Source organism: Danio rerio, chromosome 2, assembly GCF_049306965.1.
Source record: "Danio rerio strain Tuebingen ecotype United States chromosome 2, GRCz12tu, whole genome shotgun sequence".
Classification (NCBI taxonomy): domain Eukaryota; kingdom Metazoa; phylum Chordata; class Actinopteri; order Cypriniformes; family Danionidae; genus Danio; species Danio rerio.
The window spans coordinates 18,423,373-18,439,204 of NC_133177.1; the positions used below are offsets into that span (position 1 = coordinate 18,423,373).

General features: G+C 39.6%; 1 protein-coding gene across 5 annotated transcripts in view; it reads right to left on the reverse strand.

Annotated features, from left to right (window-relative positions):
* vav3b (vav 3 guanine nucleotide exchange factor b) overlaps positions 1 to 15,832 on the reverse strand; it is a 168,140-nt gene that overhangs the window by 63,499 nt on the left and 88,809 nt on the right. For all 5 annotated transcript variants that reach the window (XM_073918264.1, XM_073918267.1, XM_073918256.1 and 2 more), the window contains exons 15-16: positions 11,422 to 11,531; positions 7,494 to 7,595 (exon numbers count right to left, since the gene is read on the reverse strand). In XM_073918264.1, coding sequence (XP_073774365.1) covers positions 7,494 to 7,595; positions 11,422 to 11,531 — 212 coding nt within the window. The remainder of the gene's footprint in view (positions 1 to 7,493; positions 7,596 to 11,421; positions 11,532 to 15,832) is intronic.

Below are 15,832 nucleotides of genomic sequence, written 5' to 3' on the forward strand. Positions count from 1 at the left end.
TTTAAGAGTACAGGAACTGAACATAAAGTAATAATTTCTTAACATTAACTTAAGGTTTATGTTTTGCAACATGTTGATGAAACAGCAAATCTGTCATGACGGTCAGTGACCACCAGAGGGCGCTGTAGTTCACAGACTCTGGGAATTGACTACAGCGCCCAAAAGACTACAAGTTCATACATACCATGCGCATTACACCCGGTCCACGTACACTGATTGGCTCACAGCTGTTCCTGTTTCCTGTTAATTTCCTGGACTATTTATACAACCATTTCACCTCTGTTTGTCACTGCGTCGTTTGTCCATCTTGTCTCCGTATTCCTGTAAGTTTAGAGTTTCTGATTCCTGAGCCCTGTCTCTGTTTTGTGTTTCTTGTTTTATTGTTTATTTGTACTTTGCACTTTGGACACCTTGTTTTTCTGTTTGATGCACATTGTAAATAAAACTGCACTTGGATCCGCACCTTTTTGTTCCTGTTTGATCTTGCTAACGTGACAGAACGACGCAGTCACATTATGGATCCAGCAGACAATAGCATCATGCTTTTAAAACAAGGTAACCGCTCAATAGAGCGTTATATAAAGGAGTTTTTGGAGCTAGCCCCGAAGAGCTCTCACAGTGATCTTTTGCTGATGATGTGTTTCCGGGGAGGACTTTTGGAACCAGTTCGTTCCCTCATGCCACCATACGAAGACGACTGGAACCTTTATCGTTTTATTGAAGTGGCCTTATTAATCTCCGGCTCCCCTCTCTCTGTTGCCCTGAAGGAGGAGAACCCTCAGGAGGGCGGCCTGAGTGTAGGGCAACAGAGAGGGATATTTTCAGGGCCGGCTGATGTATCTATGGGAAGGAGGAGAGAGGCGGGGTTGGAGTTGCGTCCTTATCCGCGTCGGGCTGTCCGTAGACCACCTTTCTCTGAGTCTCTGGAGAGTCTGCTAGAACTGTGTGGAACCCCAGTGTCTGCTCCAGTCTCACAATGCCCGCCAGTGTCGGCTCCAGCTCCAGAGCAAGCTCCCTCTCCTGATGACAACACTCTCCCTTCTCAAACCACCAGACGAAGGAGGCACAGGAGGAGGACTGCCCATATCCCAGAGCGCCCGCCAGTGTCGGCTCCAGCCCCAGAGCGCCCGCCAGTGTCGGCTCCAGCCCCAGAGCGCCCGCCAGTGTCGGCTCCAGCCCCAGAGCGCCCGCCAGTGTCGGCTCCAGCCCCAGAGCGCCCGCCAGTGTCGGCTCCAGCCCCAGAGCGCCCGCCAGTGTCGGCTCCAGCCCCAGAGCGCCCGCCAGTGTCGGCTCCAGCCCCAGAGCGCCCGCCAGTGTCGGCTCCAGCCCCAGAGCGCCCGCCAGTGTCGGCTCCAGCCCCAGAGCGCCCGCCAGTGTCGGCTCCAGCCCCAGAGCGCCCGCCAGTGTCGGCTCCAGCCCCAGAGCACAGTTCAATGCCGGTTCCAGTCCGGCTCCTGGCTTTACCGGCGCCACCCAGGCTCCTCGCCCTGCCGGCGCCACCCAGGCTCCTCGCCCTGCCGGCGCCACCCAGGCTCCTCGCCCTGCCGGCGCCACCCAGGCTCCTCGCCCTGCCGGCGCCACCCAGGCTCCTCGCCCTGCCGGCGCCACCCAGGCTCCTCGCCCTGCCGGCGCCACCCAGGCTCCTCGCCCTGCCGGTCCCAGCCCGGCTACTGCCATTACCAATGCCATCCAGGTGTCTTGCCCTGCCGGCACCACCCAGACGTCTTGACCTGCCGGTCCCAGTCCGGCTCCAGGCCCTGCCGGTTTCAGTCCGGCTCTTTGCTCTGCCGACCTCGCTCGGGCTCCTTGCTCTGCCAGCTCCAGTCCAGCTGCCTCCAGTCCCGCCGGCTCCAGTCCAGCTGCCTCCTGTCCCGCCGGCTCCAGTCCAGCTGCCTCCTGTCCCGCCGGCTCCAGTCCAGCTGCCTCCTGTCCCGCCGGCTCCAGTCCAGCTGCCTCCTGTCCCGCCGGCTCCAGTCCAGCTGCCTCCTGTCCCGCCGGTTCCAGTCCAGCTGCCTCCTGTCCCGCCGGCTCCAGTCCAGCTGCCTCCAGTCCCGCCGGTTCCAGTCCAGCTGCCTCCAGTACCGCCGGCTCCAGTCCAGCTGCCTCCAGTCCCGCCGGCTCCAGTCCAGCTGCCTCCAGTCCCGCCGGCTCCAGTCCAGCTGCCTCCAGTCCCGCCGGCTCCAGTCCAGCTGCCTCCAGTCCCGCCGGCTCCAGTCCAGCTGCCTCCAGTCCCGCCGGCTCCAGTCCAGCTACCTCCAGTTCCGCCGGTTCCAGTCCAGTTGCATCTCCAGCCGGCTCTTCTAAAACCCCCTGCCTTGTGTCTCCTGCGAGATCATCCATGGGTCATCCCTCCCGCCCCTCCCTGGTGGTCCTTCCCACTGTTTGGGACTGATTCCCCGGCTGCACCCTGGCTTTCTGCTGGGGCGCCTGACCCATGGACCTACCCTGGTCTGACCCTCCCATCCCTCCCCTTGTTCCTGCTCCGCTTACACCCCCCCCTGGACTGTTCTGGGAGCGTCTGGTAGCCGCTCTTTAAAGAGGGGGTACTGTCATGACGGTCAGTGACCACCAGAGGGCGCTGTAGTTCACAGACTCTGGGAATTGACTACAGCGCCCAAAAGACTACAAGTTCATACATACCATGCGCATTACACCCGGTCCACGTACACTGATTGGCTCACAGCTGTTCCTGTTTCCTGTTAATTTCCTGGACTATTTATACAACCATTTCACCTCTGTTTGTCACTGCGTCGTTTGTCCATCTTGTCTCCGTATTCCTGTAAGTTTAGAGTTTCTGATTCCTGAGCCCTGTCTCTGTTTTGTGTTTCTTGTTTTATTGTTTATTTGTACTTTGCACTTTGGACACCTTGTTTTTCTGTTTGATGCACATTGTAAATAAAACTGCACTTGGATCCGCACCTTTTTGTTCCTGTTTGATCTTGCTAACGTGACACAAATCCATTTGCGCCACTTTGTTGACTCATGGGTGTGCTGGTCTAAAAAGGGCGTGTGTTAAGGCGCATTGTGGGTGCATTGCTATTTTGAGAAACCATTGACCAAGTAACAGCTGGTCTGAAGTCCAATGCAGATCACGTTTATTATACACCATTGCAGGATCAAATGCTTAATACACACATGATGTACATCAATACACAAATATCTTTACATATGAAAAAAAGAAAGGATTAAAATGTTACAAAATTATTATTTACTTTAAAAATATAAAAGTTTTATTCATGAGAATTAGAACTTTCTTTATAATATTATTAGTAGTAGTATTATTTATTATATGCATATTTATATTTGTTTTACTAAAAAAAAAAAGATTATATTGTTTGTCTTCTTGTCAGGTTTTGGAGACATAAGTATCACCATATGGGGCATAAGAATAAGATGTGTGTTTGGATATAACTCAGTTTTTGACCACACTTCGTTGTTATTTTTCTTTTATTCATTTGCTGGAAATTAGAACTGAGTTTAGAAATAGTTCGAAACAAATCTTTGCACTTAAACTAAATAAAAAATGTAGGCTAGTGAATGTCTTGAGTGGAGTGAGTTTCCACCGTTTCCTTACTTCACGAAAGTAACGGATTAAAGTAAAGAGTAAAATTAAAGTAAAGAGAAAGTAAAGAGGCTGAATGAAGGAGGCTTGTTCTATATCCTCGCATTGCAGATGGTCTTTAACTGTTTTCTTTCTAGTGAAGCGTTTAGTTTTTTTACTTACAAAGTCTGCCATGTAAATAGCAAAATGTGCCATTGCGCAATGCAACCGACTCTTAAAGGGAATGGAAGATGAAACTCTGATTGGTTTAATAAACGTTATGCTCAAAACGTGTTAAGAGAATAAGCACTTCCTTGTTAAACGATGCCTCAGGGCGCACACCATATTTTTCCGCTTTTGCGCCATGAGCTTTAGACTTTGTGCCAGGATCAATAAAAAAGAGCCCTAAGTCTCTCAAATAGCACATCTACTAAAAGACAGAAAATATAACTTTAGACCATTTATTTACAATACAGTATGTAAGTTTTGCATACTACTTAAATACATACTTAAAAATCTGCAGAAATCTACACTAAAGTGTAACCAAAATTTTTTTTTTTTTGCCATTTAAAAACTACAGTATTTACAAGAGACATGCGGTGAAAAATCTGTGATTTTATTTTTGCACCTGACCTTATTGCATATGGATTTGTAGAAGTTCCCCTCCCAGTCACAAATATTTATGATGGGAGAGCATTTAAATAAATCATGAGACATGATTTACAATGTGATTGGTGGAAGTCATTTCAATTATTCATTGTGATCCTGCTGTAGTAAGAGGAACGCGCGGACCAGAGTGAGGTACGAATAAGGTATCTTTATAAGGGGGAATATTCTCTGCACTCATGTTTATTTATTTGGAATGCCTGAAGAACATCTACTTTGAACATATCGACTAAAAAGCCAGATTCTTGTTCATTTGAGCTGCTCTTGGTAGATTACATCGGCCATTAATCAAATGAGCTGCTGCGCCTGTGTTATTTTAATCTGTAAACTGTCAGTAGAAACAACTTCAGAACTTTCCATTCCCATCAGCAAGTTCACACTAATTTTCCCAGTTTAGTGGCTCTTAGTTGGTGAGGGAAATGTCTAAACAAAGCTGAACTGCAAACAATATCAGACATTTTAGCAGACTTCTGGTATTGCTATACTGATTATAAACATTTGATTGAAGCATCATACAAAAGAATAATTCTCCAAAAAGAGATGAGACACATGTCAAGTAATACTTTGAGGAAAAATGTTATTTTCCTAAATATTTTGCCCCATGATGCATCCGACTATCCCTTACAGCCTTGTTTCCATTTGCACAACATTCTGTTTGTAAATTCGGTATTCTACCCTGAGTAAAATATATCAGGAGTTATCAAACAATATCTTCCTATTCCAATATTTTAGGCCATTACTATGCATTTCAAACCCTTTATTCTTTGGAAGTGCTCCTATTTACTGTATATCGTTAGAACTCTATCAAGAACATTGCTTATGTCACTTGAAAGTCTAATTTGACAAGATTTATTTACAATTAAATATAAAGTGTAGGCAAATGTAATAGGCTCTATTTTAAAAATCCACTTTTGCTATTTTAAGAATGGAAAAATACAGTCTGCAACCTGACGCATGGTCTAAAAGGGTCATGCTTATTCTCTTAATGAGTTATGGGTGTGTTTTAAGCTTAACATGCATTAAACCAATCAGAGTCTCATCTCCCATTCCCTTTGAGAGTCTATTGTGTCACGCCATGGCGCATTTCCAATTTACATGGCAGACTTTGATAGAGGAAAAACTGAACACTTTACTAGTGAGAAAACAGTTAAAGATCATCTGCAATGTAAGGATAAAGAACGAGCCTCGTCTATTCAGCCTCTTTCATTTCTCTTTACTTTACTTTTACTCCTTACTCCACAATTTAATTTCATTTGTTAAGCGCAAATATTTGTTTCATAACTATTTCTAAACAAGTTCTAATTTCCAGAAAATGAATAAATAAACAATAATAACGTAGTGTGGTCAAAAAAAATCAAGCCCCAAATGCATATAATAAATAATACTAATAACAATAACATTATACAGATGCAAATTGTCATGAATAAACCTAAACCCCCACCCCTTTATAACAGATTTTAATTGATCAATAATCTTGGTCTATTTAAGTTCCTCAAATGCAGCTTATCACACCTCCTTTTCAGACTAGCACACCCATCAGAGTCCAAAAAGTGGCACAAATGGATATTTTATTTAAAAACCGTGGTACAAAATGAAAAAATGACAGTTGCACTGGTGTGAAAATAGCAACAAATCATACATGCCTTGCACCTTATTGCAATGGGTGTATGATAGACGTGTATGATTTTTTTCAAGATGATTTATTTCACTATTAAGTTGTACTGTTTGTTTCAACATACATTCATAGAGTTATTTGTGTTGTACTGACCTTAGGGTTGGGTGATGTAAACCATTTTGGCATCAAAAGATGTCTAATGTGAAACATTGCGATGGACGATGGCATCGTCGTCATAGGCGAAGGTGAATTAATTTTGTATGAATAAATCATTAATTTATAGCAAATTAATCATTTGTAGCCCACCGTTTCAACAACCTGACCCGCATGGTCTTTGTTTTACCTATAAACTTATCATAAATAAATAAAGATAAGTTGCACACAAATGACCACCTGTCAATCACTTTTTCAGCGGGAGGTTGTTCTGTAAAAAAGGTGCACAACAAGTGTAGAAAGTGAAAGTGAAAGATTGAAGCTGTGTACTGTTGATGTCACACGTTACCTGATAGATTTAAAACACCAAATTAAATATCATGTTTAACAACTTTAGTGAGACGCGATCCAGCGGTACACACTTGATAAACTGTCAGATGTGCACTGCTCTCTGAAGGAGCTCAGATGAGCGGATGACAGTGTGTGTGGCTGTGTGTGTGAGGTCACGTGATGTGCGTTTTCAGTAGACGGAGAGCGGTTCAGAAATGCTAGGTAAAACATGGTGTGGATGTGGATCATTTTCGTTCTAAGATGTTTTAGTGTAAACGGGGCATAAGTGTGTATTTTTCGTGATCGCTTTTGCGACGGGGCGGAGGATTGGCGATGCTGGCTCAGCATCGCGTTGTCTATTGGTCTATTGGCTATTGGCCATCGTCCCAACCCTAATTTACCTTATTCTGCAATGCGGAAGTGCGTCATTTTTCAGTTGTTTTAGAACTTCTGATTCAGTTGGCTATAGAAAAAATGACTAGGGTTAATAAACAGCATATATACTTACTCTACAAACAAGTGAGTTCATAACTATACATACTGTAAGCAGAATAATATCTTTAGAAAATATCAGTTGGCATCATCAAGCAGCATAACAAGCTGTTTTTAAACGTCTAAAAATCAATGGAAGTGAATGAGACTGGAAGTCTCAAGCCGAAGAGTCCAAGGGCTGCGCCCACTCATACGTTAAAAATAAGGTCAATAAAGACATGTATAAAATATTTAAGCTTATAGGTTACATTCAGTTACATTTAATTGTGCTTTTTGAAGCAAAATGTTCGTTTGAACGATGGATTTGGGAAACATTGAATTGCTGAACGATGTTTCAAACAGAACTTGAGATCTTAGTTGGTTAACGAAGGCTATTAGAACTCAATTTCTCTCCATATGCTTGTGATTTCTTGTCCATTATTTATAAATACTAGGCCAAGTTATCCCTAATTTTTAGGATGATAAATACAAAGTATGTCATGTCTATCATTGTGAAAGTCTGAGGCTTGAGAGCCCTACGTTCGTATCTAATTAAATAAGAACATGACAGGAAAGAAAAAGCAAGAAACAAACATGTCTTCACAGAACGTATCACAGAGCCTTTAAACACCACATTGCTGATCTGCCTGGTTATTACTGATTATCCTCTCTCAGCACACCATCAATCCAGGTCTCTTGCATACAATGACAGCTCACCTGAGTAGCATACGACAGGAGCTGCAGGTGGTGGCCCTCTCGAAAGTGTGCATTCTGAAGTGGTGAGAGTTAAACGTGGCGTTTTCTGGTCGAATATTAGATCTGAAATGGAAAATGGGAAATGGAAGAAATCATAGTGCAAACTTGGCTGATTGGAGAAATGAGCACCCTGACAAGCTAACCGTATGAGTTAAAATGCATGTTTAAGAGGCCAGAGCGAACGGGCGCTGAATGTTGTGGCCCACGGGACCGGGACCAAACCTTCTGATTCTGGGCACGAATCAAAGCAGTGGGGAAGCTCTTTACCCAAACGACTCTAAGATTGATTCCTGCGTCAGGAGAGCTGTGTGCATGCGGCAGGTGTAATTTGTTGTTTGAATGCACCCTTCAGATCATCATGCAGTCAAGCATATGTATATGTGCGTGTGCAGGAACACATTTTTAAAGAGTGACATATAAATCAAGCTAGAGAGGAAACATCATTACAGACTCTCAGCACGAAGGACAGCGTATCCTCTTTAACCTACACTATTTTCAAATCAGAACTCTCGTTAGTTTTCCTCTCCGTCTCTCTTTTCATTCCTTCCAGTAAAGCACTTGTAAATTCACTGTGCCATCAATTTTAAACAGCATCCCAGATGCATGCAGGGTGTCACCACATACTAGAGGGAAATAGGATGTTTGACGTAAAGCGACATCAGTATAAAGATGAGGGATGCTTATTGAATATAAGATGCTGTGTACAAATATTGACTTGTTTTAACTTAAAAAACAAAAAAAAAAAAACAAAAAAAAAAAACATTTAAGATATTTCTTACTGTTGTGTGAACTTTTCTAAAAAATTGTTTTGGCTAAAGATCTTATGTGGAAGGTCACCTTTCACAGTTCACATGTAAATGATTAATTTAAAATGAATGTACATACACTCCATATTGACTGTAAATAAATTGCTTTCTTAGGCTGGAACTCTAACAAGCTTTAAATTAAATAAAAAAAAAAAATCAACCTAAATCATTCGCTCACAAACCATATGGTTCTCAAGTGGTATAAACAAGTTGAACCAACTGATTCAGTAAACACCTCAATGGGTAGAAAGTTTATTTGTGGGTAACTTGTTTGTGGCTAACAGCCTTGTTCTCCCTAGGGAGATTCCTTTTTTAAGATTATTTACAAATCTTTAGGGACAGAACTGAGGTTATTTATCAACGGTATATGCTATGGCCAATAAAATGGAAAAGGTATTTATTGACTTAACACCATTGTCATTAATGTTAAAAAAAGCTCAGTCTGAAGTTTCAGTATAAAGTGCTATAGTTTAGTTAAAATGTGTCTGATGAGCGCACACCTTGAATGGAATGCTAATAGAGAGGAGGAACTATGACGTCCCTTTGTAGGCTAATCGGCTGCTAGCATAAAACTGGTTCCCTCGTGAAAATCCCTATTGGATTTTCCCATAGGGTTTTCGAAGATTGCAAATAATAAGCTCTGTGTTCAAACACTGTTCATTACACTTACACGTTTTGTCCAGCCAGATAATCCTCACACGAAAATACAACTTTGAGGACTTTTTTTTTTTATCTTAAATTCAAACGCAAGAATTGAAAAGCTAACATTAGGCTATAAACGGACTACAGAGCCCTTGGGGCGCTCGTCTGTGACGTCAGCACCACCCTGCTACAGACGACTTATCAAGCTTATTTTTAGAAATAATGTCCATGACAAAGAGTTATTCTCTCTGTTTATTATATAATAATCCACAATATATAATATAATAAAAATAAATACGCAAAACACATAGACCTTTGTGCCTTTTGGATTGTTTTTACATGTGTAAATATTGCAGTTATGACAGAGTAAAATGTGTTCGGATGAAGAAAAAAAAGACGAATCTAGATCACGTTAAAATGATAGTTAATATGAATGTATTTTTACACATTTATTCACATGTTTGCATTACTGGGAGCAGGACAGAGACAAGCTGCACTGGTGAGCAGTATCTTCATAATAGAAACCGTCTTTTTAAAGAAGCGTGGCCGAATTAAAAACTCAAGAGTGTGCTGTAACTAATGTGTTTTATGTTGTGGAACAAAACGTGAAAGTATCTTGAATTTGTGTTAGCCACGGACCTTATTTAAGCGATTTTACTGAAACCTCATACGAAAAACCCATTGACTTTGGGACGAGGGAACCGGAAGTGCTAAAATGCTAACTCGCTTCCGGGTTTTTGCATACAAATTGACGTCATAGTGTCACGTTTCAGGATTGAAACAGGAACAAAACGGGAGAAGAATCCAAGTGCAGATCTTTTAATGTGAAATAGTGCAGCAACAGTGACAAAATCCAAAAATCAAAGTAACAAAGTAACAAAATAAACAAACAAACTATGAACTCAAACAGACTAAACTAGAACTAGACTTTAGCAACAAGAACAGGATATAAACTGGTATCAGGAAACACATACCAACAGGAACGACAACGACCAACTGACAAACAGAGGATAAATGACTGAATATATTGTCCAGGTAATCAACAGAGAACGGAGACAGCTGTGGTTGTAAATCAGTGTAGATGACAGACCGGGTGTGTGCGCGAAGGAATGTACAGAAATGTAGTTCAAAAGCCACTGTAGTTCGCTGGAGGTTGCTAGCAAACTACAGTGGCATCTCGTGGACAAACACAGTTATGACAAATAGTTCCTCCCCTCTATAAGCTTAGGGTTATTTCCAATCGAGGCACACAGATTTTATTTTCCAGGCGCACCTAGTTGAAAACATCTCAACTTTCAAGGACGTTGTGGGCACACTGCAATTCATGTAAGTAGAACTAACCAATCTGCTTTACTCTTTGCAGGGAATATACACATTCTGGCAATAATGGCAGACTAATTACCCGAGACAAACACTCAAGCTCCCAAACAGTGCCTTTAATTATCTTCATAAATAAAACTTGTATCGGAATCGCAGCATTAGTTTGTCCGTTTGTCATCCTATAAGAAAATGGTTGGTGGTCACCTATTTACGATACACACCAGGGAAGCGCGAGTGCAAAGTGCATTGAAAATGTTGAAGGAATATGTAAACGAATTCAGGTTGGGTTTTGTCATCGCCACCTTAGGTGAAAATAACATGTGTAAATGATTGCTGCGGCTATCAGCAATGAGGAGATTGTAAAAAAAAAGGATGTCGAGTGGCTTTTTGTTTTTTTTTCTTGTGCATCCCAGCCACTAGCACCCCATCTGACAGTTTTTTTAGCATAGGGGTAATATAGTCATTCAACTTCCCAATTAATGTAATGTTGCAATGTGTATTTGAATAACGATTATTGATGATTATTTCCTTTGCCTAAAAGCATTTCAGATCATAATTTGTTTTGTTGACAGAATTTGAGGTTTACTGTAACATTAATAATGACACCTTACATATGTTGATCTACCTTAAAGTTTGCTTTGATTGTTCAGTATTTATGCTTTGCCATTGCACACACTTTATGACATTTTGAGAATCTTTAACATTTTTGTTTATTTTATTAGACATAAGCAGAGGTGGGTAGAGCATCCAAAATCTATACTTAAGTAAAAGTACAAGTACTTGCAGAAATTTTTACTCAAGTAAAAATAACAATCTTAAAAGTAACTCGAGTAAGAGTAAAAAAGTACTTGATATATATATATATATATATATATATATATATATATATATATATATATATATATATATATATATATATATAAAAGTCGTACATCTTTGTGATGAATATATCTGATAAAATACTAAAATACAAAATTGTTATATTGTGGTAACTGGTTGGTTTCTTGGCCAAGTTCATATTTTTCTACATCTTATATTATAGTTTAAAGTTAGAGTTTAGTTAAAGTTTTAGAAAGCATGGTTGAGTAACTGATGACAGAATTTTGATTATCTTAACTCACATAGCCATCTCAAACTGGTCCAGCCATTTCTTCTTCAGCTCTTTCGTCTTGAATAGGAACTCAAATCCACTCTGTCCCTGTTGGTGGGTGAGGTAGAACCCGCTGGACCACTGCCAGATGACAAGACAAATAGCACAATAACTGTTTAAAATACAAATTAAACTTATATGTAAATCTCTAACTTTCAGATGTGCATATTAAGTCATTTGTAATAAATGGCACATAATGTTGCCGCACTGGAATATTTAAGGCTTGAGGAGTTTGCCTTAAAGCTGTGAAGGGAAACGGCAGTGAGGGTTGGTGGGTGAAGGAAAAAGGGGGCTCATTTTATTTTACACAGCCAGAGGCAACCTTGGGGGGAGTGGACACATTCATCACCAACTATTACTATTCAGTGAGTATGTGGAAATGTGCTTGTGTATATTTGTGTGGTATAGCATTTATGCACACTACTGAGGGATACAGTGCAAGTTGTAGCATTCCATTCTATTCAGGGTTTTGCTGTTAAGAGTTATTTGTCTGTCATAGGCATGGGATGATATCCATTTTCACGGTATACCGCGGTTTGGAAAAATCAAGGTTTTAAAACCACCCAAAAATTTTTTACATTCCTAAGGTATGTGTTTGTAATATCTAATGAAGACAGCAGAAGTCAATGATACGTTTAGCCTTATCCAAAATATTTTAAATGTTTCACAAAATAGAACACATTGTGTTCAAATGTGAAAAGTGGAAGTTTTAGTTTTTCACCCAGACATTTAAAAAGAATATATTTTAGAGCAGTAATAGCAAGACCATGAAACTCTGACATTTTTATCCAAGATTATCATACTGCCAATTCTATAAACAGCTAAAATAAAAATAAAATAAAATTAAGATAAATAAATAAATAAAACAATCCAGCATTTTTTTCCCACAAAATTGAGTTGATCACATTTTTATTTAAGTATTACAGTGTTTTCTATATGATTATGTGTAAATGTTGCACTTTTTATTGAGGAAGAAAAGTAATTTTTTTTTTTCGTTTTGTTTATTTACAGAGTGCTACAAGGATTATGACACATTTATGCACATTAATTTACACATTTACTTAATGATTAGATTACATTTTTTGAGTGAACAATCCCTTTAAATAGAAAAAAAATCTAACCCATAACCAAACTACAACAACATAAAGCTAAATAAATGGAACAAAGTATAAATAATACTAATCTTATCAGGGATTTTTGTGAGTAAAAAAGTACTTTTGAAGGTCCCATGAAATTAAAATACTTTTTTTTAGATCAGTATTGTTAATTTTTAAGATATCTATAAGCTAGTGTGACAAAAATTAGAAGATATAAAACTGATCATTTAATTTAATTTCAAGAGTTCACACTTTCCTGATGATTAAATTTGTTTGGCATGCTGTCCCGGGAGAGAGCCCTGAGCTCATGAGATCCTCGAGTCCGGGGCTCCCTCCGGTTTGCAGGGCAAGAGGTTAGTTTGAGCTCAGGTAGATCTCAAGAACTCCCCTGCTTTAGTAGCTAATGAACAGATAGTGATAGTGATTGCTCTTAAGAAATAACTACTTACTAGGAGCAAGTCTATGGTGCCAATTTGGACAACTTAAGTTGCATGTTTTTGGTTAGTAGGAGAAAGCCGGGGAACCCGGGGGAAACTGAGGAGGGGGGAATGTGTAAACTACGGAATTGCGGCTGGCTTGGTAAGAACTAGAACCAGTGATGTTCTTGCTGTAAGGCAACAGTGCCAACAACTGGGCTACTGTACCACTCATCTGGCATAGGAGGAGAAGTAGGGGTGGAAAGGGGGATTCTTTAAAATGAAGATGGCTGTTATATGGAACGTTGGGTATTTAAAGTGGCTTAAGAATAGTCTGATTGGTGAATCATAAATTGATAATGCGGGACCAGCTGCAAGCAATCATAAGCACATGATCCTCTCGAAATTAGTTTATAAACAAACTTTACTTAATTTAAAAATGTTCTATTTATTTAGCCTATATATGCTATTAAAATATATTTAATTTATTTATTTATTTATTTATTTATTTATTTATTTATTTATTTATTTATTTATTTATTTATTTAAACTATATGAAATTAAATTACAACTTGTATTTTACCAAGAACATTTAACTGAGCTCTGTGAAAAGTTTTGTATGGCCTACAGACAAAAATGTAATAGAGCCATGGGTGTGGTGAGTCGGCATCTATGTCTAAAATGAAACTATTTCTCTTATCAGAAAACAATAAACACAATTATCCCAGGCAAAGCTTTGTATAAGATTTTAGCTAATATGAACAAAACATGGAGAAAACACCTCCACCCTCCACGAAAAAAACAGTCACCCGCAGGCATCGAGTCCTCCGCCTTCAAGCTGAAAGGGCAGAGAATGAAGCTCGACTGCCCCCTACTGGGGATGTATTTCCTGCAATCTTCAACAAGCAACAGCTAGTCATGACATTCTGTTCCCTAAAGGCCGTCTCACAATGTGCAATTTTTTTATAATCCTAAACGATTGTTGCATGTCAGATTGCACGAACATGACACCCATATCACACTGTAAGATTTCAGCTGTCATAAAGTCAGACTGAACGACGATGAAAATGTGCCAAACACAAAAGAACACACCACTGGAGTTTGACGTCATCCACCCGTGAAACTTTCATTATCCCGCCTAATGAAATGATTCCTCCCAGCAAACATAAACAATCTGTAGCTGCAATTTTGCAAACGGAGTGTCTCGATAATAAAACCAGGAAGAAAGAAACCGTTTTGACATTTCCCTGCGGTCATTTGAATTGTCGCATGGATTGCGTCATCAGATACTGCTCTCCTATTGGTTCTTTGATTGACACTTTGTAGCTGTCACACAGCAGGCAAGTGTCTGAAATCTTTTGAGACTGCCAGAACTTCACCGGAGGGAAAATCTGATCGCAACAGCTGTCTGTAAACATGTCAAACCAACGATCAAAGGTCACAGATTTTAGCCGAGGAATTCAGAAATCTTTCAGGTTTTCCCAAATTTGTCTTAGATGACAAAATATTGTCTGAAATCTCACAGTGTGAGCAGGACTTTAGACACGCATGTCTAAAGACCACATCTGTACACAAGTAAAGCTTGCAGTTAGTCACTTTCACCTGAATGGATCAACGGTTTAATTCACCTCATACTTCAGATTCTTATCAAATAATAACCAATCAAAAACTCTCTAGTATCTGACAAACCCCGCCCCCTTCAAGATGCTTTTCATTGATCTCAATCACTCTCCCTGATAGAGCTGTGATGAAACAAAACACAATTGGCTGTTTTTTTTACACTATGACCCACCATCTCTTCATGTTTCAGATGAGATTACTTCAAACATCAAATAAAACTGAATATTTCAAATCACTTCACGGGACCTTTAAAAAGAGTTACTGTTTTATGGTAACAGTGACTCTTATTAAGAGTTTAATAATATAACTGAAATAATGATTAACAGAGTGTTCATGAAAAATCAGGAAAAGTCATTAAATTTGCTTAAAGTTAAACACATTTAATTATCTATTTTAAAAAATCTGTTCTGTGTGTTACTGAAAGGCTGAAACAAGAGCACATGTCTATGTTCACTACTCACACAAAATCTATATCTATTAGTGCATGGCAAACAACATTATCATTGAATTAATTTATAAATGAAATCCCTGTGAGACTTTAAACCATAATTATTGCAGTATTTTTTATTCACGTTTAATTATTCTTAAAGCCTGTCTGCATTATACTGCATTACCAACCAACCGAACACACACGGTGGCAATATTACAATTACAAACTTTTCTTTCTATCAAAATAAATATGTTAAGAGAAAAAAAATGAAAATACTGCAATTCAATTAATATTGTACCTATACTATAACCTATACTAAATATAAAGTTTTATTGCTATTTGAAAAAAAAGTAAAAACAAAGTTATATTCATACCCCCTAGTTTTCAGTGATTACGCGATTGCTGAATCCAACGCAAAATAAAAGTCATTTTTTTTAATTAAACGAAAAATAAAATTTAAAACATTTAAATAATCTCATAAATCATTCAATTCCAAACCATATAATCAAATTTGATTGATTTCAGTTTGCAATTAATTGTTTTACGTGACTTATAGACTTTGCATACGCAGTGCACGTGATGTATTTGAGCGTCTCTCGAAAAATGGCATCTCATCTGCACCCTCACAATCATTACTTTACATGGGATCGGGGCAATTGTTTTGCAGCCTGTGCAGTAAGCAGAGGCGGATGAAGCGAGAGTGATTTAAGTCAATGCAAAGATTGGATTAGAAATCCTGTGACGCGAATTGGCCGTTTTGTGCGCTTGATGAGCGTCAGACTGTAAAATAAACTGTGAGCGAACATCTATCAAACTGAG